Here is a 27,784-nt window from a genome sequence, read left to right as displayed (position 1 = left end):
CTTGTGAATATTGTAAATACTTCAGTCAGATTTATATCTTTGTTAGTCAGAAGGGTTTACTTTGGAGCAAGACTCCATAATACTACTAGGTCTTGAGTCAATCTAACTTGCTTTGTGCAGCACTTCCTAATGCTAATGCAAATTGTCCCTTGAAAGCTTTTCCTGTGGCTATTCAGAACAGCAGATGGGAGAATCATTGCTTCCAGCTTTTCTCTTACCATTAGGAATACTCAGGAAATAAGAAAAATGAGAATGTAACATTGAAACCTCATTTTCCATAAGAATGTCATGAAGAAGGTACAGCAACCTAGGCTCTGTCACTGCGTCCCATTGTCAGTGTTCCAGGTTTGGGGGATGGTATGGACGGTATAAGGGACATTTTGTCCCGGGGACTCAAAAATTTTACTGACCAATTAAGAACAGTGACAGGGCAGCAAGACAGATGAGGAAACGGTGTTATCAGTGATTTGTTGAGCCCAGGGCAGGCCAGAAATGAGGTAGAAAAAAGAATACAAATTAATTTATCCAAGTTATTTTTTGAGTACCTAGTGCCTGCTTTGTGCCATGCACTAGGGATACAATGGAAAATAGAACATAATCTCTACAGTTTAATGGGCAAGGCAGACAGGCAGTGACACTGGAATGATCAGTGCTGTGTGACATTGAGGAGTACCAGACACAGCCTTGGATCAGGGAAGGCTGCTGAGAAAAATGATCTGAAAGATAAGTAGGGGTTAACCAAGGAGGTAGGCAGGCCAGGGAACAATGTTCTCAGTAGAGGGAACAACAGACAAAGGCTAGCAAGAAAGTCTAGCACATCTGGAAATTAAATGGCTGCTTTGTGTGGAACACTCTGGTTGGGTTCCTTTGAAGTGGAGTAATGTCTGTAAGAGAAGCGTGGATAAGCCAGAATCTCTGAAGTTGTACCTATAACAAAATATGAGTCAGTGGAGAAGTTTCTGTTAGTAGACAAAACCTGAAGTTTGTAGATGACGGTGTGATATAAGGAGCTTTGTCTTGGTCTGGTGTGACTCCAGGGAAAGGGCTAATGTTTCCTTGCCCAGCCTACAAGGTAGGCTAGAACTTCATCGGGGCGGGGGTAGCTGGTGAGAAAGAGCCCAGCCTAGAGATGAAGAGTCTGAGTTCTAAGTCTCCTTGTTGCAGATATAAGGACTCCTTTGGTTCTTAGAAGCGTATCAGAGCTGCTGTCAGATTCCTTCTAACTCCCAAGGTTCTGGGTCAGCAGTTGCCATGGCTGCCATATTGTTTCTGGGGCTGTATATCCCCCCACAGTTCCTAGTACACTCCCTTGGGCTCAGCTGGTCAAAAATTCTTGTTGCTGGGTCTGTGACTGTTATTCTCCAGGCACCTTGCACATGTTCAGTTTTCTATCAGTATTTCAGTTGTGAATTTTGCTAAAGATAATGCTAAACGGAAGTGACAACAGAAAGTAACAGTCATGGTCCATCCAGAGACTACCTTCCGAAGGACCCACTGGGAAAAGTGTCCTTAGACTGGCGCTTCTCAGTGCAAGGCAGAAATGTGTATAGGTCAGTCAGCAACAGAAAAACATGTTATTCAGAATACCTAATGGGTGGGAGTTATGACACACCTTACCAAAAAATATAAAAATCTAGAATCTTGTGCATAGGAAAAGAAGAGTTTTCTTGATAGAAAGAAAGAAAGTGATGCTCCTGTTGGGCATGTACTAACCAGCAAGATGGCAGAAGGGCTAAATGCCCATGCTTAGAGAGAATGAAAAAAGGAAGGGATAGGGTCATTTGGAAAAGATAGTAAAGTGTAACAACGTGTTAAGAGCTGTTCAACTGTTCTTTTCCTCTTCCACCATGACCCAAACAAACTGAAAAGGGTAGGACAGACATGAAGTAGGAATTGGTACAACATATATTACAAAAGGGATTCTTTCTTTATAGAGAGTTCTTGCATGTATGGATGAGCAATGTAATAGGTACTTGCTAAGGGCTTTGTATATATGTGTTAGTAATTTCTCACTACAGCCCATTATTTTTCAGATGAGGAAATGAAGGCTTGGAGTCGTGGCTTACTCAAAGTCATATAGCTAAGAAGTGGTGAGGTCAGACTTTGAACCCAGTAGGAATCCAGAGCCCTCTATGGAGCCACTTCTCTATACTGTCTCCCCATGAAAAAGTCCCACTAGAAAAAATGGTAGTTAAATAGGCAAATCACAAAAGAAGAAATGCCAATGGACAATAAATGTTCAGCCTTGCTAGAATTAAAGGTGTATATTAAAGCAAGAGTCGAGATGGCACTTTTTTTCCCTCATAAAATTAATAAAGATTCAGGGAAATTGGGACTCTAATGCTGCTGGTGAGATGTGAATAGATACTATCTGGCAATCGGTACCAGAAGCCTTAAGCATTGCCTTTTGACTTTAAAATTCTACCTGGAACTGTATGCTTCAGAAACCATCATGAATGTATACAAAGTCTTAAAAGCTGTTAAAAGCGATATTGATTAATTTAAAAGATGACAAAGCATTCATATCTTAAGTAAAAGTTTAAGATGATACGTACAGTATGATTCCATGTAAAAATATATTTATGCATAAAAAATACTGGAAGTATATAATTTCAAAGTGCTATACTGGTTATCTTGGGTTGATAAGATTATAGGTGATTTAATTTTTTTCTCTGTTTTCCAAATTTTCCTACAATAAATATCTAAAACTTCTAAAATTAGAGGGAAAAGGTTAAAAGGGGGATGGAAGCCCAGGATAGTCAAGAAATATTAAGAAAAACATATGCTTTCTATAACATCTCTGCCCCTTCCAAGTCCTAAGAGATTAGCTAACTTGCTAACTCTGATCCTCAGTTTCCCCATTGGTGAATGACAGTGGCAGATGTACTCATCTTACACTCGTATACAAAAAAGTCTTCTGCAAATTATAAATCTCTGTGCAAGTACGAAGGAGATTTATAATTAAGAGAAGCAGTAGCTTTCAAGTGGAGACACTTGTTCTTGTTAGTGCTTTTCCATGAATCCCGCAACCGTAAGCAAGTCACCTCATGACTCTGGACCCTCAGTTTAAAGGAGCCGAAGTAGATGATCTCTTACAGTTAAAGCTTCAACATTCTGTGTGTTTATGAAATGGAGGGGCACAGATAGAAGGTAGATGTTAAAGGTAATTGTTTTCTCCTTCACAGCCTTGCTGGAGGAAAAGTAATTCATGCCCTTCTGCTCAGGGCTCTCTTTCTCTTGGTATAGAGGCAGTCCAGGGGAAAACAATGTCTGCCTTAACTGGATTTTGCACAGATTCACGTATTTTAAAATAATGGGTAATTTAGGCAAGGTGCTTAATAAATACCAGTTTCCTACCCCTCCTCTTCTCTTTCCTTATTTCCATAGGCTGGAGTTACCACCATCCATCTGGGATTGGAAATTTAAAGCAAATCTGACCTTGGTCTCTCCAAGCTTCCCTGTAAACTCCTTTGCTCCGCTTGCTCCATAAAGTGAATCCTTAGAGCAAGGGAGAGTGCCAATTAGAATAATTTCGCATGCAGGAGAAACCAACCTGCAGAGCATTTGTGCAAAGTCAAGAGGAGGGGTGAGCTCCCTGGACAGACCCCACTTAGACTCACCCACCCGCTGCATTCTGATGGGCTGCAACAAGACACTGCTACTCAGTAACTATCATTTGCAGCTGTCTTGTTGGCTGGCACAAATGATCACAGATAAGGGTCATGGCTTTTTCTGTGCATGTGTTTCTACTGAGAGGAGGAGAAGCCCATGGCAGTCTCAGGCTCCTGCTCCCAAAGGTGAGCAAGAGTCCTCATTCTGGTAGACAGAATGGATATGTTTTTAAAGAGGCTGTTTGCTCTCATTCCCATGGTCTTTGAACCACAATGCAGCCCCAGATATCCCCTCAATTTTGTGACTTCACCTGGTGAACTGCACCTCCAGGGACCAGCCATCAGTTTCCAGATACATTTTTCCCCAGGGGATAAAAGCTCAGAACGTCAGTTCCCTGACTTCCTCCCACAGCTCCTTCCCCGATTCTCCCAGCACATGTCCACTCGTCATCATGCTCCCTATTCCTGAATGAATATCAAAGCAAAACTTTAAAACTCAAGTTTTATTACAGTACATCTTACATTACATTCTAATACTAAACAGTTGAAGTATATACTCAAAGTATAAATGTTAAAATCAGTTACTAAACATGATTTACAAAACAAGGTTTTTACCAAAAATATTAGGATTGGGGGAAAAACACTAATAGAAGGTACTCCAAAATGTTAACAATGTGTCTAAGGGTGGTAGAATTGTGGGTGATTTATACTTCCTCATTTTCTGTATTATCAACATTTACAATTAATTCACAGTCCGGAAAAAAACTATTAAATGATATTAAAAATATGAAATCATCTGATTGTCACCTATAGGAAAAGGCAACTCTATCCATTTGCAGGCTCTCTTTAGACTTCTAATTAACCTCACTCAATGATAATCCCACAATCTTTGGACACAAAGACTGTCCCCCCAATTTCACCTCCCGTTACCCACAACAGCTGTGATCATCAAGTCTTCTTCAGAAGTCACACTACCTACAAGGGAAATCAAGACATCTCAGAAGAGGAATCAAACTTTCTCTTAGGTATTAATTGTCAATTAATTGTGGATTAATTAAAACTGTGAAAATAAAAATTAGCAGAGAAGTTGAGTTCTGAGGGGGTAATTCAACAAATATTCATTGTCCTCAAGTAGCATAGCATCTGCAAGCCTGGTGATAAGGGGAGGGGACAGGGAATGAGGAATAGTGGGGCCTGGGAAGGCAGACCTCCCATTCCTGCTAGTGTTCCTGTCGGCTTCCTATTTCCTGGGCCCCAGGGTGATGGGACACAAACACTCCAGTCACCACCATCCCTTTAGCCTCCAATATGTATTCTTTCCTTGGTGTACATTCATGTCTTTTTCCATAGGACGTACCAGTCTTCTGGGTCTGGGATAGGCTGTTCAACTCAGTGGTTATAAACAGGAAGAAAGGAATAAACACATGTCCTGGATTCTGAACCAGGGTCTATGAGAACCATTTCCTGCCCGAGAGAAGAGTCCTGATGAAGGGACATTTCTAGATCCTTCCATCTTCATGTCATTGTACAGGCTGTAACCTCTGCCTATAATGTTCTCTTCCCTCTTGCCCTTGAGCTGGCTAACTTCTACCTACCTTTTGCATCACAACTGAGATGTCATCACATCCAGGAAGACTTTAGTGACTCATAGACCAGGTTTGGTACCCCTGCCCTGTATTTAGACAGAATCCTGGATTTATCCTACCAAAGCACTTATCAGGCTTTACTGTAAATATCTGCTTAATAAATACATATATCTCATTACCCCTTAACTCTGGGAGGGCAATGGCCATGTCTGCTCCCAATGGGTGGCACATAGTAGATGCTCAAAAAGACCTCAGCTGACCTTAGCAGGAAGGTCAGGGCTGAGGAGAGAACTGGCAAGGGGGCAGAATGAGCTACCATTCCCCAGATCTTGCTAAACTGATCCAGGGCATAATTCAACATTTCACAACCTCCCAATTCAACATTTTAGACAACTGAGTAACTCTCAGCATGTGCCTCCAACTGCCAAATGCACTTTCTGAGCAGGATCTTTGCCATTGGAGGCATCACCTCTTAGTCCATCTTATAAGGAGCTCCTCCAGGATCTCTGCCTCAATCCTGGACTCACTGTGGAAGTGCCCATTCAACACTTCAACAATCTTTGCATGGATCTACTCTTACAGTACTGAACTGGACTGGAAGGACAGAAATTCTGCTCTCAGGAAATTTCTATCTTCTGTGAAGTCTCACCCCTGAAGTGAATTCCTAGTATTTCACAACTGTACAATTCTTAGCACAGAGTTAAACTCTGGTGTGAGTTCTCTGATGTTGCATAAGGCCTGACCTATGCCTAAATGTTTTCCTACATTCTCTACATTCATAAGGCTTCTCCCCAGTGTGGATTCTCTGGTGCTGGGTGAGGGCTGAGCTCTGATTGAAGGATTTTCCACATTCATTGCATTCATAAGGTTTCTCTCCAGTGTGAATTCTTTGATGTTCAATAAGAATAGAGCTTCTACCAAAAGCCTTACCACATTCAGGACATTCATAGCCTTTGTCTCCAGTGTGAATTTTCTTATGCTGAATAAGGGCTGAGCTCCGGCTGAAGGCTTTCCCACATTCACTGCATTCGTAAGGTTTCTCTCCTGTGTGAATTCTCCGATGCCTAATGAGCTCTGAGCTGCCTCTGAAAGCTTTTCCACAGTCACAACATTCATAGGGTTTTTCACCACTATGAATTCTCTGATGTCTAACAAGGTCTGAGCTCAAACTGAAGGCTTTGCCACATTCTTTACATGCATAAGGTCTCTCTCCAGTATGAATTCTCTGATGTCTAATCAGCTTTGAGCTCTGGCAAAAGGCTTTCCCACAGTCAAGACACTCATAGAGCTTGTCCCCAGTGTGAATTCTCCGTCTCATGATAACATTTGAGTTCAAACTTAGATTTCCTTCACTTTCATTATATTCAATGACACTCTGTTCTTTGGAGATTTTCTTGTTGAAGGTTGCCAGACTAAAATATCTTTCCTGGGAAGGAAGCTGACTCATTTTGTTCTTTGCAGCATTTCCTTTTGGCTTCTCAAAGTTGTCCAGACCTCCCAGAGCTTCTTCAACTGTCTGTCCTGAAGGAGTTTTCCCAGCAAGTCTTCCTGGGGATATCATGGCTGCTGATGCTACATATTCAGTTATTTCCTGCTTTGCTGTCAATACCTTGTCAGCCACCAGTTTACCATCTAAAAATGTGATAGAAAATGCAAGTGTCATTTACTTCCCATGTTGGAAGAAAGGAATCTATTATAGTAGGAAGAGAAAAGAAACTAAACCAAATGAAATAGGTAGTTACCTATTAGAAGGAAAACTCTTAAAACTAGCTTCCCAACTAGAATTTAGAGACATGGCCTGGGGATAGTGAGAGGTGGCACCCTGAGAAAGTAAGGTAGACAAAGAATGAGAGGCAGCATCGGAAAGCAGGGATGGTGAACATTAGAGAAGACGGGGATAAACAGAATATCAGTGAGAGACCAGGAAGCTAGGAGACGATCCTGGGTTAGAGAAGGTGTGTTTTTAGGTAATGAGGGAAAGGAAAAGAGGTGATAAGGAGTGATCAGGATAAAGAAAGCTGTCTAACAGTCTTGAATCATTGGTGCTTCTAGAAAAGTAGGAGAGCAGAAGATACAATTAGGAAATGCTTTTAAGGTTGGTCTTGGGCAGAGGTAGGTGGGCAGGAACTAGAATGCATTAACGTAATTGCAGATTCTGGCAGGTTCCAAGTTGATCAAATGATTATAAACAAATAGAATAAGGCATGCAGAGCATGAGAAAAGGAATATTGTGGGTTCCTAACTCATTCTGGGGTCAGGTGGGAGTCTTATATGTTCACTTTTTTATAGGTAAATGGTCAAAGAAGGTAGATGGAAACAACTGGCCGATGTGACTGCCAGAGCCAAATCTTCAGCTCTCACACAACATGCCCCTCTCAGTTATATATTTCTGCTAACTCTGAACAGGAGGCTAGTAGGTGATGGCCGATGTGATCTGAATTATTTTGAGGTGGGAAAACCTGAAAAACTGTTAAGTTACTTTCATCCTCCCAAAAGTCCTCTAAACTTATTTGCATTTTACAGATCAGGAAACTGAGGCTCAGAGAGGCTACACTACCTATGTGAGGCCATAGAATTAATAATTGGCCAAGGCAGGATTCAAACAAAGATGCTTAACATCAAAGCTTGTGGTTTTCCCCTATGTCATCAGCCTTCCCTGGTGGAAAGAAGCAGGGCTGTAGTGTACTGTAACAAAAAATAATTTAAAAATCATTTTTATTTGGCTTTGGAAAAATATTATTTTTATATGAAATAGTTCTTTCCGATATTCTTTGAGTTCACAGTGCTTCACACACAACCATAAAGCCTCACAGTGGTGACCTGACCAAGGCTATCTGCTTGCCCCTTTCCTCATTCCTCAGCAGAAATTAGAAGTGGACAGTGTTGCCTTTTAGATCAGGGCTGAACACTAACATCCACACTATCCCTGGGTCTTAGATAGAAATTTAAATTATTCAAGGCTGTGCTTGTTCAAAAAGGGAAGATTTATGAAAAAACATATAGCAATAATAAAGGCAAAAGAATGATAAGCACCAGATTGATGAAAGTTAGAGACATGAAGACCTAATGAGAAATTTTCTGAAAGTAGTAAATAGGTCAAATTATGAAGAGCATAGAGTATAAATTATAAAGAGTGTAAAATGGCAATAATTGTGTAGGGAGCTGTGAAAATTAGAAAAACCACGTAACTTATAGGATTTAAAATACCTCTTCAAATTATGTAACTACATGAAGTCAAATTATGAGACCAGAGAAAAACTCTGACCTTAGATGTATAGATCAGGAAAACACAAAGATTTTTATTTTTTAATACATATTTATATTATGCCAAAAAAGTAAGAATAAACAGTAACTGGAGTAATTCCCAGGAATGACAAATAAAGATTAAAAATAGAATAAGAAATGATCACTTGAGTATTTAGAAATACTGGTACAGAAATAACCTAAATAACCCAATTACTATCTTCCAAGAATGAATGCTAATTCACAATCAAGCCCAAAGTCCAGAGGCTGGAGGGTGGGGGTACAGATGACAGGAGGCACTCTGGAGGAGAAATAAGCCATAAGTTTCTCTGGAGAAGAGTTCCTCTCTATAACACACCACTTGCTATTCTGCCACCTGTTCAGTAACCTGTATCTAAAATCCTTTCAACTAGGGATATGGGCTTTAATTGCACATTGACAAATAAGCTTTGAGCCTTACTACTGTGTAGATGACAATGCTCCACTGCCCACCTAGTTCCTCTTTACCAATATGGTGCCTCCTTCCCCCAGTGCTATGAATCTTGGCTCCTGACTACCCACAGCTGCCCCCTGCTCTGGAGAATTGCCCTGGCTGATGAGAGCCACCTATCCCGGGAAGTTACTTCCACCCTCAACCCCCTAACTCCTGCCTCAAGAAGGGACAACTCAGTAGGGCAATAATGCTCCCCCAAACCACCATGGATTAGACTAAAGCTAGGTTTTCCCCGGGACCACATCGTTTGCTCTTTTCCCTTCCTAATCCTGTTTCTCTCACTCTACTACAGATTTCTCCCAAAGACCGTGCCCTCAACAAATCATCTGCGTCCATATCTCCATCTCAGGCTCTTCTTCTGACAAGACATATTATTAGGCTGGTGAAGAACCTACAGGAAAATTATAACCCAAGGTTGTGAGATTGTAAAAATGACATGGTGACTCTTACAATCCTATCAAAGTGGGTCCCTCCAGTGATTTAAACCTCGTGACTTAGGTGACAGATGTGAAATGATCCACATTAATTCTTCAGCAGTGGGGCTGACCAAGACCCTCAGGACTTAAAAGGTCCAGCATGATGAGATTTATCAGGAACCCAGTCAAGCCACTCAACACCATACACTTAGGGATCAGGCATAAATGGAGGATGAGGCAATTTCGCTAAGGCCAAGGAAGGCTGAAAGATTGGATCACTGTTGCCCATAAGGTGACTGAGTCAACAACATAATGCTTCTGTGAAGTAACAAACAAAAAGACATAAAGTGCATCAGATAAGAGCTGGGAAACAAATCTACTTATATTTTAAATTAATCAGATCCTCATTAGAGTATTTTGTTTTGATCCCTGAATTTCAAATGAACCTGGAGAAACTAAAGCATGTCCAGAGAAATGTGCCAAGATGATCAGAGAGATGGAATACAGAATCAGAGGCAGTGAGAGGCTTAGTTAAAACAAGGTCAAAGGGCAGTTTAGGTATTACCTTCAAGTACAGGTTGTGTTTTATAAGGACTCTGCCAAACAAATAAAAGGAAACAGAATTAAATTAAAGCTGGAAATATTTCATATGGCCATAGGGAAGAACTTTAATACTTTTATTAGTTTGCTAGCACTGCCGTAACAAAATGCCACAGACTGGGGGGCTTAAACAACAGGAATTTATTTTCTCACAGTTCTGGAGGCTGGAATTCCAAGATCAAGGTGTCAGCAGGTTTGCTTTCTTCTGAGGCATCTCTCCTTGGCTCGCAGAGGGCCACCTTCTCACTGTGTCCTCATGTAGGATTTCCTCTCAGTCTGTGTTATGTCCTAAGCTCCTCTTCTTATAAGAACACCAGTCACATTGGATTAGGGCCAATTCTAACAACCTCATTTTAAGTTAATTACTTAAGGCCCTATCTCCAAATACAAGCACATTCTGAGGTATTAGGGGCTAGGGCTTTAACATATGAATCTGGGGGGACACAATTCAGTCCATAACAAATATCAAGAGCAAAAAGCCCAAGAAAGATTTAAGAAATTACAGCAGTCTCTGTTCTTCAAGCCCTTAAAAGAAGGAAGTAGAAATAATCTATCCTAAATGATTTAGATATTTACCTGCTTTAAGGCAGAGGACTTGAGCAAATGATTTTTCAAACCCATTGTAATGTAGCTCCTCCCTGACACAGAAGGCATTTAAGTGGGCTCACTTGGCTAATGACACATTAGGGAGCGAGTTTCCCAGGAGGCCTCAGTGTAGATGTATGGATTCCTTTGGCAACTTGCCAAGGTCCAGGGTCTGGCTCTTGGGCTTGTGGCCTCATAAACATAATTTTATCATCACACTGAACAGATTTACCTCTTAGGGTGGATTCTCATTAGCCAAGCTCATGAAACTGAGCAATAAAACCAGAATGAGAATTAATTAGTAATGTATCCATCACAACGACCAGACTGAACTGATGCACTTTCTCATTATAAGCTTCAAGGGAAGTTAATAAGATTGCTTGGTGAAGATGAAATCAGAAGGGTAGTTGGATGTAACAAAAATTTAATAAGAACAAGTTAATAAGGCTGATGTATCTGCTGCCAATAAGGATGATTTTGCCAATAACATAAACAAAGTCCTTTTGGTTCTAATCCTTGACATCTGCACCAGCTAACAATTAATAGCCTCTCAGCTTCAGATCCACCCTTCAGTGCCTGCCTGTGATACTGGAACATTTCTCCCTGGCCAGCTGGCATGATGTGAGCTTTAACACTAGAGGGGGCTGGAGGAGTACTCGGGGAGGAAGGGGCTTTTCTTCCTGGCTCTGGTGTGCTCTGTTTGTTCCTGTAGCAAGTGGAGCACCCAGCAGTGCTCACCTCCAGTTAGCTTCAGAGGCACCCTCCCTGTGGGTGGCCTCCCAGCAAGTTCTGTGTCATGGCGCCTCCCCAGGAGGGCTTCTGACACCCCAGCGCTGGCTTCTCAGAGTTCTGCACCACAGCACACACACCCTCTCCCTTGCTCCACTCAGGTCACAGCTGCGCCCTCTCCAACAAGACCTGGATCTCAGCTCTGGCAAGAAGGGGGAAGATGTGGCACCCTCACAGTCTGTTCCCTCCTTGGGTGCTCCACCTCAGGCTTAAAGACTCCCTATATGTGTTATTCCTGCATTCTTTAGAGGTGTTTTTTGCTTTTTGGGGTTTCCTTAGGGTTTTTTTTGTTTGTTTTTTTCACCACTTAGTAATTAATCTCCTGTTACAGTAAATCTTTTTTTTCACTGAGGAAGATGTGCCCTGAGCTAACATCTGTTGCCAATCCACCTCTATTTTTTTGTATGTGGGACGTCGCCACAGTGTGGCTGGTGAGTGGAGTAGGTCTGTGCCCAGGATTTGAACATGCGAACCCAGGCAGCTGAAGCAGACCATGTGAAACTTTAACTACTCAGCCATGGGGCCGGGCCCAATAGTTGATAATTTTTTTTTTTTTTTTCAAAGATTTTACTTTTCCTTTTTCTCCCCAAAGCCCCCTGGTACGTAGTTGTGTATTTTTAGTTGCAGGTCCTTCTAGTTGTGGCATGTGGGACACTGCCTCAGCATGGCTTGATGAGCGGTGCCACATCACACCCAGGATTCAAACTGGCGAAACCCTGGGCCACCAAATCAGAGTGCACAAACTTAACTTAACCACTTGGCCGTGGGGCCGCCCCCAATAGTTGATAATTCTTAATATTAAACTTTCCCTGTTTAAGCTACTATTTGGTTTCTGTTACTGATACAATATTCACCTCCATCTTATGGACTGCCTTGCCAGTGGGACTATAATATTAAAAACCAGAATATTGGTATTTGAATGTTGTGGATATTATTAGAGACCTTAATTCTTAACCCAAACTTAGAAATTATTTTGGAACATCAGATTCTAGACAGAGCCAATGGAAGAATATTTCTAGGTAAGGCCACAAGTGACTGTCATTAAAAAAATGAACCCTGGGCTGGCCTAGTGACATAGCGGTTAAGTTTGTGTGCTCCGCTTTGGCAGCCCAGGGTTTGCTGGTTCAGATCCTGGGTGCAGACCTACTCTACTCACCAGCCACACTGTGGCGGTGTCCCACATACAAAAAGATACAGGTGGATTAGCACAAATGTTAGCTCAGAGCCAATCTTCCTCAGCACAAAGAGGAGGATTGGCAGTGGATGTTAGCTCAGGGCTAACCTTCCTCAGAAAAAAAGAACCACACCACAGATTATAACCCTCATCCCCAAAGGGACTGTGGCTCCTCACCTCTCTCATGGAAAGCTTGGGGCTCCTGAGTCTCACTCTTGCACTGGTTCTCCGAGGGCTGGAACTGGCTACTCAAAGACTTCAGTGCTCCCATGGATGTCATTTCGTTCCAGATCATTCCTTGGCCATGAGCTGTGTCCTAGGAGCAATCAAGTACCAGCACTATGATTCTGAGGAAATATAAGAGGAAAACCCCGAGAGTGCGGGCAGGGCAGGAGGAGTCAGTAACTCTTTAAAACGATTAGATGAGGGGCCGGCCCCGTGGCCAAGTGGTTAAGTTTGCGCGCTCTGCTTCAGTGGCCCAAGGTTTCGCCAGTTCAGATCCTGGGAGCGGACATGGCACCACTCATCAAGCCATGCTGAGGCGGCATCCCACATGCCACAACTAGAAGGACCCACAACTAAAAATATACAACTATGTACCAGGGGGCTTTGGGGAGAAAAAGGAAAAATAAAATATTTAAAATGATTAGATGAAAAAACAACAGGACTAAAAGCCTTAGTGACTTGATCCCAGTGGATAAATAATAAGCCCAAAGACAACAATGTTATAATTCTCTGATAGCCGAGTCAATGCCACTCATAATGGCTTCCCTGTTTACTTAAATTAGGTAAAATAAGCAAACAAAACACCTACTTCTTACCTGTTGCCTTGGTTCATCGAGCTCTTTCTCCAGGTCCTCCAGCATAGTCACGGCTTCCTCTCCATCCTCTGGTCGGTGATCTCGCAGCCAGGCCTGCAGCTCCTCAGGCAGGATGGCCAGGAACTGCTCCAGCACCAGCAGCTCCAGGATCTGCTCCTTAGTGTGCACCTCTGGCCTCAGCCACTGACGGCAAAGCTGCCGGAGCCGGCTCAGAGCCTCCCGGGGCCCAGCAGAGTCAGAGTAACCGAACTGCCGGAACTGCCGACGGAGGGTCTCCTGGCTACAGGCGTTTCCCTGAAGGCCGAAGTCTCGTCCCCAAACATAATTCTCCTCTTCAACCTTCACAGTTATAAGTCCTTCTTGTTTTCTAGGGGCATGGGAGGCCAAGACTGTGGACTTTCCTGACATTCTGGGCAGAGAGAGTCTGAAAAGGCTGCCCTGTTGAGACAGGGAGGGGATGGAGTTCTGTGTCTAAGAGATTCCTTCTGAATTCCAGCTCTTCGGAGAGCTCCTGAGGTAGACAATGCTAATGTTACACGGGGAAAACGTGCTTAGAATATAAATACAAGTTTTTGAAGACAAGTTGGCAGGGAGTGTAGCACTGTAAAGAAAACAGACTAAAAGAGAGCTTCTGTAGGTGAGGTACATTTATAGATGTATGATTCAGGATTTTTTCAGCATGTGAAAGAGAAAATGTAAGTATCACCTAAATCAATTTAACCTTTAGTAATAATGTTAGGAGCAACAATAGGGATAATAAATAGTGCTTGTGGAATGTAGAAAGCAAGAAAAACACTATAGAAATTATTACTTCTTGGAATAATAATCACTATTTTATTAAGCACCTACTAGATGCCAAGCACTAGCTGGATATTTAACATAAATTTTATATAATTTTCCTAACACTTCTATAAAGACTATCAGGCCATTTTCCAAACGAGGCTACTGAGAATCATAAACTGACCAGAGATACACAGCCAGCAGGCAGCAAAACTAGGCTGTGCAACCAAAGTATTTAGCTCTTTCTATTATGCCATGGGGCCTCCCAAAAGAAGGGAATTTGCACTTAAGAAAGACCTACTGTGGAAGGCACTTTAAAAATACTATTTACTGGTCCTTGACAATAACACCATGAGGAAAGTATTATGATCCCCATCTTACAGATGAGGAAACTGAGGTTCTTGAACATTAAGTAATTTGCTTAAGGCCCCAAACTGGTAAATAGCAAAGTCAAGACATGAACCTAGGGTTGCCCAACTCTAAGGCACTTGCCCTTTTTATTACAGAATGAGTTAAGGCCCAGGACAATCTTGGTTGACACTATAAATTAAGAATGATGGTGAACATGTTAGGAAGGGTCATGGAGAATGGCGAAGGTGCAGGTACCAAGAAGAATTACTCTTAAGTCACAAAGTTCTGAGACAGCACAAAGGAAAGAGAAATGGATCCCTTCATTTAATATTTCAATAAGTACTTGAGCTATGTGCTAGGCGGTGTACTGAATAGAACTGTCAGGATTAAAAGGCCTGTCCTTGGAGAAGAAATTAAAGAAGAAATCAAATATTATCTGGAGACAAATAAAAATGAAAACACACCATACCGACTCATTTGGGACACAGCAAAAGCAGTCCTAAGAGGGAAATTCATTGCAATACACGCTCACCTCAATAAACAAGAAAAATCTCACATAAGCAACCTCAAACGACACCTAACAGAATTAGAAAAAGAAGAACAAACAAAGCCCAGAGTCAGTACAAGGAGGGAAATAATAAAAAAACAAACAAAACAAAAAAAGGTCTGTCCTTGGGGCTGCCCGGCGGCACAGCAGTTAAGTTCACACATCCGCTTCGGCGGCCCGGGGTTCACGGGTTCCGATCCCAGGTGCAGACATGGCACCACTTGGCAAGCCATGCTGTGGTAGGCCTCCCACATATAAAGTAGAGGAAGATGGGCACAGATGTTCGCTCAGAGCCAGTCTTCCTCAGCAAAAAGAGGAGGATTGGCAGCAGATGTTAGCTCGGGGCTAATCTTCCTCAAAAAGAAAAAATACAAACAAAAATAAAAAATTTTTTTAAAAAAGGTGTGTCCTCAAGGTATCCTGGTTTAGTATGGGAAGGCAACAGGTAAATAGACATGGTGTGATAAATCCAAGGATGGAGGGAAGCAGACAAGGTAGCTTCTGACTACCTTGAAAGACAACTGACTAAGACCAGGGAGAGATGGGGAGAAGAGCCAGGGAGAGCTGCCTGGGAGAGACATCTCAGCAAAGTCTGACATGAGTGAGCCAGGTGAAAATATACAGGAAAGTCATTCAGGCAAAGAGAACAGTGGGTATGAGAGGATGCAGCCCATTGAAGACACTGCAGGTGGTTTAGGGAGGCCAGATTAGTGGCTGTCACCTCTGACTCTGACCTCAGCATCAGCCACGGAGCATGGACCCCACGACAGACTTATTAAGCCAGAAGCTCCATGGGTGCAGCTTCAGTAAGTGCCACAAATGCTTCTGATGTGCAGCCAGGGTAAAAATCTCTGGGCCAGAGCCTCGGGCACAGGTAAGGAATAGTGAGAGGAGAGGTACCTATAGAGGAAGAGCCAGGCCACCAAGGGTCTGAGAGGTTGTATTACAGAGTTTGCACTGGATCCCCACGGCCACAGGGATGGTTGGAGGGTGTGCGTGCCCACACAGAGTGGTGTGGAGGAGATGGGAAGGAGTCGGTTGCAACCATTCATGCAAGAGTTGCTGAGGGCCTGGGCTATGGTAGCCAAGGGATATAAAGATGGGAGATTTGACAGGACTTAGAGACACACTGGATAAGGGTTTGGAAGAGAGAGAAGTCAAGGACTCAGGTTTCTGGCTGGCTCTGGTGGCTGAAAGGATGGTGGTATCATTTACTGAGCTATTTAAGAAGAAAGTTAGGTCTGAGGTGCCTACAAAACAGCATTTCCTGAACTGTGCTTTGTTAGATATTAAGAGATGCTCCATACACACTTACCCTAAACACAGAGAAACTTGGGGCTATTTTCTTCTTACATTAATTTTTTAGTGGAACAAAAATTCTAAATACATTTCTTTAGTCCTTATTAGGTGACAATTGACATGTAAGAAATCCCATGTCAAGGCATCATCAGATCTGTGCATCGATGTGTATGTAGCACTTACCAAGGGCTGCATCACATTGATGCGTGTCCTTTACTTAGCAATCACTAGTCTATGTTATGTATCTTGCCTTTTAATTTCAATATGTCTGTGAAAGCATTCAATTTTTATTATAAATACTATGCCTCACCAACTTGTCCTCCCCATGGGTGTGTGGCTGGAGGGAAGTTTTTCACCATCAAGCATTGTCTGTTCCTTCTCCATCTCCTTCACTGGTCCATACTCCTCTATATCAGAGGTCCATCAATTAACCCGAAGTCTGCCAGTGTTTTCACTCTCTCCTAGGCAATCTCATCCTCACCTTGGGTTACCATCCATCTCTAGTCTAGACTTCCCATCTGAGCTCCAGCCCTGTTGATCCACTGTTCCTCCCTCCCACCATAACTCCTCTTGAATTTCTCAAAAGGACCTCAAACTCAGTACATCCATGACCAGTTAAAGATTCCTCCCACCCCAAACCTGCTCCCCTCCCAGTGGTCCTCTCTTAGGAAGCAGGAACATCCATCTGGCTGCACTGCCATAAACCTGGAAGCATCCCTAACACCATCCTTTCCAGTACTCCTTCCTGTATTTAATGGAAATTAAGTCCAATTGATTTTATTTCCTATCTCCAGAGTCTGCCCTTCCCCATCTCTGCCACTACCATCTTCATCCCAGCAACTATCCTTTCTGCCACACGACACAATAACCCACAGTCTGTTATCTATGTTATAACCAGAGTGATCTTTTCAAACTGCAAATCTGATCCTGTTCCTCTGACCAGTTTTTAAAAAAGGAAAAGCAAACACAAAACAAAATTCTTCTGCAAGGTGAGGTTCTCTTTGATTGCACTCATCTCATTTTAAAGATGCCTGGGCCACACCACACACTGAGTCAGAATCTCCTTAGTGGCGTCCCAACAACTGTATTTGTGAAACATCCTGCAAGTGATTCTGATGTGCAGACAGGGTTGAGAACCCTGGGCTAGTCAGGGAGTCACGAGAGAGACGTAGTTAAAGGGAATTGCATTCCTTTCCCTCAGGGCATTTCTCTCACTTTATCAGTATATACACTTTAGTGGGACTATTGGGTTAACACCTGTCTTGTCCACGATTAGACCATAAGCTACATAACATTTTTGCTCACTATGGTATTTCCATCACCCAATCCCTTGCATGGTACATAGTAGATGCCATATGTATATAAATGAGTATCACTGTAGTCCAGGAAGGAGAGTTTCAGAGAGGCAGGGGTCAACACTGTCTAATAAGGACTGAAGAATGTTCCACAGAACTTCTTATACTGCAGGGAGGTGGCCTAGATCATAGGAAGAGCACCAACTTTGGGGTCAGTTGAGCCATTGATCTGGAATCATAGGACAGCCTCTTACTAGTTGTGTGACATTACTCACTGACTGAACCCTCCTGAGATTCCGTTTCATCTCCTAAAAACGGAATGAATAATGTCTTCATTGCAGTGTTGTTATAGGAACTGGAAATAGAATAAAACATCTAGAGTAGTGCTTGGCGTATTAAGCATGTCTTTTTATTCTGATGCTTTAACATCTAGGACCTTGCTGACACTGGAGAGACTGCTCCTCCCAGGGAAAGCTGTTTCCTAGAGACAGTAAACTCACATGCAAGCATGCCTTTCACATGGAAACCAACCAATCCAGAGCCCAAACCCTCCCCACTTCCTCTATGGGTTTTCACATCCAGGGCCACCATTCCCCTGCCCGAAGCACCCAAGACCAGGTACTAGACAATTAGGGACAACCCCTATGCCTCACAGCCCACTGGAAGTATTCAAACCAGCCAATCCTAAACCCGTTTACCCTGCCCAGCCAGTTCCTTCCCACAAAAACCACAATACAGGCTCCTACCCACTTTCCCCTCACTCTCTCTTCCTTCTGACCAACCCTGGTGCTTCCCCGTGGCCCTGTGGGGTATGGCACACCCCCTCCTCTTGGGAACTGAGTAACAAACTGTCTTTTCAATGGCAATCATATCCTGATCTGTTGTCCTGACCAAACCTGAATAATAATAAAACTTACATTTTAAAACACTGGCCCAGAGTAGGTACTCAACACATGGTAGATATGGGGCAAGAGAAAGGCAAATTCCACATCACAAGGCACGGGTTATAGAATAGGCTCTACTGGGGAAACATACCAGCCCATAAGAGGAAGCACAGGTCCCCTGATTCTTCCATCATCCCAGAAGGGAATTCTGGAGAGAGGTGCTGCTGTGTTTTAGAGGAGAATGCCTTCTACCTTCTACTGTAAAGGTGAGAAAGCAGCCTTGTCAGTGGGAGGCATAAGCCAACTGCTTTGGACCGGAAGTTTGGATTAAGTGTCAGTCGTTTATGGAGTTGTCTAGGGAACCCAGTTGCGGGGCTGGAAGCACTGAGCATAGATAGAGCCCTTCTGAGAGAAGATGAGTTCCTGATCCCAGCTACCTCTTAGTCCAAAAAACCCAAGAACGTCCAAGGCACTTTTGGACAATCCTGCTTGCTGCAGCACGCTGTTACTGTAATGTACCTGCACTGTTCGCTTAAGTAATTGTATCAGAAAACATTAACTGAGCTTTTATTACAGAGTCCAGCACTACCTGCTTTAAGTGGCTTCATTCATTTCGTCTTCACAGCACTCTATGGTCTAGGTTCTACTGTTTTACTAAAAAGAAACAGGGAAGTTATGTAATTTGTCCCAGGTCACATGGCTTGTAAGTGATGTAGTCTGGACTGTTTTGAAACCAAATGGAGTCCTATGGTCTTAGATGTGTACTCTCCTGAACTGCCTTTTCACATCTGCCTTCCCGCTAAACCAAGGGCCCTTTCGAAGACGGCCTGTGTTTTTCACACATTTCTCTAACCATATTTATTGAGTGCCTACTTTGTGCAGACACTGTTCTAGGCGCTGAGCAAAGTGTTATAAACAAGACCTTGTCCTTGCCATTCCAGACCTTAAAAACAGTAGTAAGAGGTGGACGTTAAAGAGAAAGCACACATACTAATTTAATCGTGATGAAAACTACAAAAAGGAAAGTAGAAAGTGCTCTGAGCGTGACTGATCAAGCATCTAACCCAGACTGGGGTAGTCAGGATGGACGGCTGAGACCTGGCTCAAGGGCGAGCTTTGGCCCCGTGCGAAGTGGAAAGATTCCATCATCAATGCATCTCCTCCTGCTCAGCCTGCGGCCTGGACACCGGAGGCTCCCGGTAAGTGCTGGAGGAGTCAATGGACGCAAGGGCGGGATGAGCACGCGGACTGGCAAATGCATGAACGGATGGATGGAACCGCGGGCGGGCGGGAGGACCGTAGCGCCGACGAGGGGCGGCCTCCTGGTCCAGCCGCAGGCTCTGCCCCGGCACAGGCAGGCCGAGGCAAGGCGGCGGGGAGGGCTGATGCCGCACGGGGGCGGTTTGGGAAGCACCCAGTGCCGCGCTGCCCGGCCGCCTCACTCACCCTTGGCTCCGCGGGCTGCGGGGACGACCCCAGAGAGGGAGCAGGACGGCCTCTCGCCGCGCGCCGGAAGTGGGGCGGGTGCGCCCCTCTAGGAAGGCGGGAGGACTGCAGCTCTGTAGCGGGCGCGCGGCGCCGGGGGGCTCCGGGGCAGGAGCGAGGGGTAGGGGAGAAGGACCGTGTCTCCGGGTGAGACCGGTGGGCATAACTCCAAGTCAAAACCGTTGACGGGCGATTGAAAGAGGGGGAAACAGAACTATGGAGAGAGAGAGGGCGAGAGAGAGCGCGCGAGCTTGAACTTGGTATAACAACAAGGAGATGAAAATAGACCTAAAATAGGTCTCAAGATTTTGGGAAGAGGAGGACGAGATCACATCGACACACCACAAACACGTTGACTGTCTGCAATGACAGCCCTAGAAGCTATGGGGAGGAGCATGGGGTTACAGGTCCTGCTCTGGAATGACGAGGGTGCAAGGGCGTGGGGTTCGGAGCGGAGCAGGAGAAGGTAAGAATAACCTTCTCGGAGAACGCGCTCCTCGGGTTGAGCCCAGCAGGAGTAGAATGCTGATTTGGAGGGGCTCAGTGTTTCCCATGTAGGGAGCGACAGGAGCGAGAGCACAGCAGTGGGAAGTTCAAGGCATGCTGGGGCATTAGCCCAGCATCTTGTTTGGTGGGAACCTAGGCTAAGGGATGGGTTGGGGTCAGGTTTGGAGAGTTTCACATGCCAGGCTCCGAGTTAGGAATGCATTTAGTAATCAGTACAGGCCATTCACGTGTGACTTAGCCAGAATTGTACTTCAGGGGAATATCTGACAGTACTGCGTAGAGTGGATTAAAGGGCAAAAGAGATGAACGAGGACAGGCGGTTAGAAGTGTGAACTAAGCAAGATTTGATATCTAAAAATAAGATTGAAGATGGGGAAGGGGAGGACATCGCCAAGGGAGATCCAGTGGAAAATAAACGGAATTGTGAAATACCGATGTTTGGAGGTGGGAAGAGGAAGAGCAGATAAGAGAAGAAATGCTGCTCAGAGAAGGAGAGCCTAGATGGTTCCAACATCATAAAAGCTGAGAGGGTTGCAGGAGAAAGAACAAGTGACTAGCAGATGCGGCAGAGAGCTAGAGGACGGTGAGAACTAAGGTGACGCTGGCATTAGGGGGAGAGGCAGAAGGGTTGGAGAGAAATGTTACCTGCTGGACTGTTCTTGCCAGGGGTTAAGAAGTATATGGTAATGCACTGAGAATACGTAATTATTCCTTTTGAGAAATGTCATAGTGCAAGAAGGAAAAAGAGACGACCAGACAACAGGATTGAAAGGTGTTTGTTTTTTAAGGATAGTGAAGACCTAATTATATTTGTAGAAAAAAGGTAAAGTGTGAGTTGGGCGAGAAATTGAAGATAGAAAAAAAGAGGAATAGCTGATGGGAAGAGAATGAGGTGGGATAGGCAGGCGGAATTGTCTCAAAAAATAAGATGAAGCATTACAATAAAAAATGGTGCATTTTGGCCCATGTTGTGATGCTTTGAATGCAGAACAGCCAAATAGTATCAGTTAGTAATGCTGACTTTACAAGTAACTAAGTGCACATACAGTTTGTTGAAATTTCACAAACAGGACACACTCACGTTACTAGTACTCAGATGAAGAAACAGAACATTATCAGGACTTCTGAGGACTTTGCTCTCCTGTGCTGTCTTCCATTTGCCACGCTCCTCTAGCCCTGAAAGGTAGCCACTACACTGAACATTGATCATGATAGGTTGGTCTTGCCTGTTTTCATACTTTATATAAACGGAATTCAATATCTTCTAAGTCTGGCTTCATTCAACATTGTTTGTAAAATCTGTTCATATTTTGTGTAGATGTACACTGTACATTCTCATTTCTAATTATATTGTGTGATTATGCAAATATTTATTCATTCTATTATTGGTGAACATTATTGAAAGTGAGGTATTTAAGTCTCTAAATACATTATTTTTATGTTTTCTTGTTGTTTTGAGGAAGATCAGCCCTGAGCTAACATCTGCCAATCCTCCTCTTTTTGCTGAGGAAAACTAGCCCTGAGCTAACATCTGTGCCCATCTTCCTCCACTTTTATATGTGGGACGCCTGCCACAGCATGGCTTGATGAGCGGTACCATGTCTGCACCCAGGATCCAAACTGGTGGACCCCAGGCTGCCAAACGGAACGTGCACACTTAACCGCTGCGCCACCGGGCCGGCCCCTAAATACATTATTTTTGGATGTTAAACCAACCTTGTATTACTAGGATATATTCCACTCAGTCATGGTGTATAATCCTTTTTTATGTATTAATGAATTTAATTTGCTAATATTTTATTGAGGGTTTTTGTGTCTATATTGTTAGAGATATTGGTTTGTAGTTTTCTTTTTTCTTTTTTTTTGGTGAAGAAGATTAGCCAGGAGCTAAGATCTGTGCCAATCTTCCTCTATTTTGTATGTGGGTCACTGCCATAGCATGGCTGTTGAGTGGTCTAGATCCACACCCAGGATCCAAACCCATGAACTCCAAGCCACCAAAGTGCTCACTCTTAACCACTAGGTCACTGGGGCTGGCCCTGTAGTTTTCTTTTACTGTAATGTCTTTATCTGGCTTTGGTATCAGAGTAATCACTGGCCCCCTCTATTTTCTGGAAGAGATTCTGAAGGATTGGTATTAGTCTTAAACTGTTTGATAGAACACACTAGTGAAGCCATCTGGGCCTGTGCTTTTCTTATTAGAAAATTTTGTATTACTAACTCAAGTTTGTTATTTTTCATACATTTATTCACAGTTTGTATTTCTTTTTCAGTCAGTTTTGGTAATTAGTATATTTCTAATAATTTGTCCATTTCACTTATGTTGTGTAATATGTCGACATAAAGTTGTTCATAGTATTTCCTTATATATACTCTTAAATTTCTGTAGGGTTGATAGTGATGACCCCTCTTCTCTGCTTTTGGTAATCTTTTTTTTTCTCTTGGTCAGTCTAGTAAATGTTTGTCAATTTTTGTTGGTATTTTCAAAGAACCAAATTTTTTTGGTTTGATATTTCTCTATTGTTTTTCTGCTTTCTGTTTCATTAATTACTACTCAAATCATTATTACTTCCTTCCTTCTACATTTTTGTTGGAGTTGTTAAGTTTGCTTTCCTTTTTCAAATTTCTTAAGGTGGAAGCTTAGATTATTGATATGAGATTTTCTTTTCTAATATAGACATTTTAAAGCTATAAATTTTCCTCTAAGCACTGTGATACCTACATCCTATAAAATTTTATGTTGCATTTCATTTTCATTCAGTTCAAAACATTTTATAATTTCTCTTGTGATTTCTTCTTTGAACCATAAGTTATTAGGATGTATGCTGTTTAATTTCCAAATATTTGTAGAGTTCCCAAATTACTCTGTGGCTTGATCTGCCCTCTGGGCCAGTGGAAGCCCCATCAACCCCAGTCTCTGGGCCACATAGGTCCCATTGGACCTTGAGCCACTCTCAGCTGAGGTGGCCCTGGTCTCCCAGCCCTCAGTAGTGGCCCTGCCCTCTGGGCACACCATGTTTTACATGTAGAATCCCACAAGTCTAACAGCCTTGTTTCATTTTGTCCTGTCTCTCTCCAATTCATTCCAAGCTGGCAGTGTTTCCGGTAATATAACATTCTCAAGAACCATGTTCATCTTCCATGGATATCAAGGGGATCCACACAATTAGATGCAGGGGTTCTCCATAGATCCTTCCTCGATAACCCCATGTCTATTCCTGATTTCTGTTGAGATGGTTGATTGGATCCATGAATCACACACCTAATCTGTTCATCAAAAGGTTGTCCAGCTACACTCATAGCCTTGTCTCCAGAGCATGCTATCTGGATAGGCTGAGAATTTTCCAAATCATGAACTGCTGATTCCTTTTTGCTTAAGAGTTTCTTCCTCAATTTATCTGTCCTCTCAAATTTTATTATAATCAGCAAGAAAAAACCAGGCCATACCTTCTACACTTTGCTTGGAAATCTCAGCTAAATATCCAGGTTCATCATTTACAAGTTCTATTTTCTACCCCAAAGCAGAACATGATTCAGCCAATTTCTGCTACTTTATAACAAGGATCACATTTTCTCCAGTTTCCAATAACGTTTGCCTCATTTCTCTCTGACCTTCACCAAAAATATCTATAATGCTCATTATTTCTAGCAACATTCTGTTCATGACAATATATGTATTCTCTAAGTTGACAGAAATTTCTCTACTGTCCTTTTCACTTCCTCTGAGACCTTGCCAGAATCACTTTTAATGTCTATATTTCTACCAACAATCTCTTCAAGGCAACCTAGGCTTTTTCTGTCATGGGCATTAAACTCTTCTAGCCTCTAGCCATTACCCAATTCCAAATCATATCTACATTTTTAGGTATTTATTACAGCAGCACCCCACTTCTGGTACCACAAACAGAATGGCTTAACACAATAGAAATTTATGCTCTCACAGTTCTGCAGGTTAGAAGTCCAAAATCAAGGTCCTGGCAGGGTCACGCTCCCTCTGAAGGTTCTAGGGAAGAATCTGTTCCATGCCTGTCTCCTAACTTCTCGTGGCTGCTGGCAACACTTCATGTTGTTTGCCTTGTAGATGCATCACTTCAGTCTCTGCCTCCACAGTCACGTGGCATCCTCTCCTCTCTGTGAGTCTCCTCTGTGTCTGAATTTACTGTTTCTTATAAGGACATCAGTAACTGGATTAGGGCCCATCTTAATCCAGTATGACCTCATCTTAACTTGATTACATCCACAAAGGCCCTGTTTCCAAACAGTTACATTTGCAGGTACCAGAGGTTAGGACTTGAACATATCTTCTAGGGGGACACAATTTAACCCACAACAATGCACTAACTACAAACCAAGAGTTGTTTAAACTGCTGTGACTTGGTTTTCAGTTACTTAGAATTGAAGATTTTTCAAACTGATGCCAATGACCTCATTGACTGAAGGTAAAGGAAATGATCTCATCTGAATTAAACTCCAAAGTTCTTGATACAAGCCTACCCATCTCTGCCAAAGTGAACCTTGGGAACTCTCATTATATTGGCTATTATTTCTCTTTCTGAATCTAAGTTTCAACACTGGTTCTGTTTTTAAAAAGTCAATTGAACATGCACATTAACATGTCAAAGATGTAATATTGTCTGTAATTTAATGTCTTGTTCAAAACAAACAGCAGACACCTACTTGTTAATATTTATTTGATCAAACAGAGAGTTAATTTTTTTTATGCAGGTTCAAAATTTGGATGGATTTCCCCTTTTCACTTGGAACTTGAAATTGATTTTTACATTGAAATTTATTCTTTGTGAAGATTGCTTATATAGTCTAAGTATCAAAGGAAATTTATTTCCAATACAGTATAACACATGATAAGCAAAAATTCACATGAGGGCCTTCATGTTCACTTTCTGAGGAAGAGGTCCATAGTTTTCATATTCTCAAAAAGATTAAGAACTACTGCTCTAGAATCTATGATTAAATCAGACAGATGTTAGTTTTGCCTAGCTTCCCCCAAGAGGAAATGGAATAGGAAATAGAAATCAGGTAGAATATTGGTGGATGGCCTATCAGTTTCATTTTTAAGGATCTCCTATCATTTCCCATGCCTGTATTATCACTCTTGATCTCTCTGGAAACCTCCAAATTCCTTTTACCTTATTGAGAGAAACCTCTTCAGCATCGGCTGGTGTGGACGACAGGTGGGTCTAGGTTTGTTTTGGGCAATCCAGCAAACTGTTCAACTCCAAACTGGCTTCTCAGACTCACACACAGAATGTAACATCTCTGGTAAGACTCCACAAAGCAACACGTCTAGCATAATCTGAAAGAACAGTTTGGTTTCCTTGGTTAAACACCCAGAAAATCTATGTTCACATCATCACTTCTGGGTAAAAGATTAATAAAACCCTTTACCTTTGTACGTGAGAAGTAACTTTGGCTAACTTTCTCATTCTCTTTTCCTGGAAACCTGTTAAAAGTAGTATCTCAGCTAAGGCATGCTCATAACGCTGTTGGTGGGAAAGCAAAATGGTTTAGCCACTCTGAAAATGGTAACAGTTTCTTAAAATGTTAAACGGACACCTACCGTGAAAGAGAAAAAAAGCATATGTCCATATAAAGATTTGTCCACAAATGTTCATGGAAGCTTTATTTGTAACAGTAAAAAATGGAAATAACTCAAACGCCCATCAACGGGTGAATGAATAAACTGTGATATATACAACCAATGGAATATTATTCAGCAACAAAAAGAAATAGACTATTGATACACATAATATATATAGGTATATACAATATAGCAATATAGATAAATCTCAAAATAATAATGCTCAGTGAAAGAAGTCTGACCAAAAAAGAATGCATTCTATATGATCCCATTTAACTAAATCTCTAGAACATGCAAACTAATCTTTAGTACTAATGTTACTAATCTATAGTAACTAATGTTAGTATAGTACTGTTACTAATCTACAGTAACAGAAAGCAGAACAGTGATTGATAGCTGGGGGAGGAGAAGGATGAATTACCAAGGGGAGGAGGAAACTTCTGAGGTTGCTGGATGTGTTCACTATTTCGATTGTGGGGATGGTTTCACAGTTGTATACATATGACAAAACTTACCGCATTGTATACTTTAAATATTGATTACTGTATGTCTGTTGTACCTCAGTAAAGTTGTTTTTAAAAAAGCATCTGTAAAAAAAAAAAAAAAAAAAAGTATCTGCACTTGCTACTTGGGAGGGCTGGACCCGAACGAATTCCTTACAGGTATATCAGGTCTCGTTCATGCATCCCTAAGATTTCATATATCGGAAGGGGGTCTTGGGCTGGGACAGGAAGCTGTCTTCCTCTACCTCAACCATCACTGCAGCCTGCCACCAGTTTCTCATTCCCGTACCTTTTCTTCCCGACATCGTAACCCAAGTCACATGTCTCACCTGTCTCAATCCTTCTCCTAACTTCCCCCTTATTTCCCAAGATATTTCCAAGGACACAGCAATATCCTTGCCGACCCTGTTGCGCCCCACCCCACCCTCCGCCCCCATTTCAGTTCCTTCTTCTCACCCTGATCCTTTAGCCACAATGAGGATTGATGGTACTGGCAAGCAAACTTTTCAGAAAGAGACTCCGTGCCCTTTCTTTGATGGCAAAGTAGATGAAAATCCAACTTCCCAGCAATTCAGGGATTAACTGCCGAGCATTACTTATTTTTGGGGTAGGTGTTCGCAAAGTGTGGTCCCAGGACCAGCAGCATCCGGATCACCTGAGAACCTGGGCTCCCACCCTAGATCTACCGAGTCGGAAACCCTGGGGGTGGGGCCCAGCAAGCAGTATTTTAACAAGACCTCCAGGTGATTCGGCGGCACGAAACTCTTCTGGGGGAAAAACCGGTGACGAGAAGAAGAAAGTTAGAATGGAAGCAGACCAGCGAATCTGATTGAGAAATGCAGCAGGGAGTGTAGAAAAAAAGAGATAACCAAGGAAGAACACATTATGTAGTCAAAAAACCTACCCTACCCCAGAGAGCTTTCCAGACGCTTGCTTTCCGACATTCACGTCAAGAACCGGCAGACAGGATAGCACGGGATCTGCGGCTGGTCAACCAGGTTTCTCGCTATGCCGAGCGGGGACAGCTCCGCGGATGTTTGGGGGTTAAATCTCGGCAGCCCTACCCTCACCTCCGCCCCCCTCGCGCCGCCGCCCCGCGCGTGCGCACGTGCGAGGCCACGCGCCATAGAGCTGAGCAATCCTCCCAGATTCCTAGAGCGGCCGGGGTGATGGCTGGTTCGCCGCGCGTGGGGCTTGATAGCGACCTGGACAACAC

The 27,784-nt window shown here is 42.9% G+C and overlaps 2 protein-coding genes across 8 annotated transcripts in view; one reads left to right on the top strand and one right to left on the bottom strand.

Annotated features, from left to right (window-relative positions):
* ZNF397 (zinc finger protein 397) overlaps window positions 1-27,784 on the top strand; it is a 47,024-nt gene that overhangs the window by 6,329 nt on the left and 12,911 nt on the right. The gene's annotated exons all lie outside the window — the stretch shown is intronic.
* On the bottom strand, window positions 3-27,622 carry ZSCAN30 (zinc finger and SCAN domain containing 30). Of its 7 annotated transcripts, none has more exons than XM_046671315.1 (7): window positions 27,473-27,622; window positions 26,581-26,652; window positions 25,873-25,967; window positions 25,614-25,780; window positions 13,319-13,829; window positions 12,675-12,813; window positions 3-6,829 (listed from the first exon to the last, which is right to left on the bottom strand). In XM_046671315.1, exons 5-7 carry the CDS (start codon window positions 13,724-13,726, stop codon window positions 5,898-5,900), a joined length of 1,479 nt encoding a protein of 492 aa, XP_046527271.1. In that variant the 5' UTR covers window positions 13,727-13,829; window positions 25,614-25,780; window positions 25,873-25,967; window positions 26,581-26,652; window positions 27,473-27,622; the 3' UTR covers window positions 3-5,897. The 7 variants fall into 7 exon arrangements, with proteins under 7 accessions (XP_046527271.1, XP_046527270.1, XP_046527273.1 ...); XM_046671314.1 differs by having other exon boundaries at window positions 27,478-27,622; XM_046671317.1 differs by having other exon boundaries at window positions 13,319-13,756; window positions 27,478-27,622.

This window comes from Equus quagga, chromosome 9 (genome assembly GCF_021613505.1).
Source record: "Equus quagga isolate Etosha38 chromosome 9, UCLA_HA_Equagga_1.0, whole genome shotgun sequence".
In the NCBI taxonomy this organism is placed as follows: domain Eukaryota; kingdom Metazoa; phylum Chordata; class Mammalia; order Perissodactyla; family Equidae; genus Equus; species Equus quagga.
The sequence above is the reverse complement of the archived record's forward strand: the minus strand, read 5'-3'. Positions and strand labels throughout refer to the sequence as shown.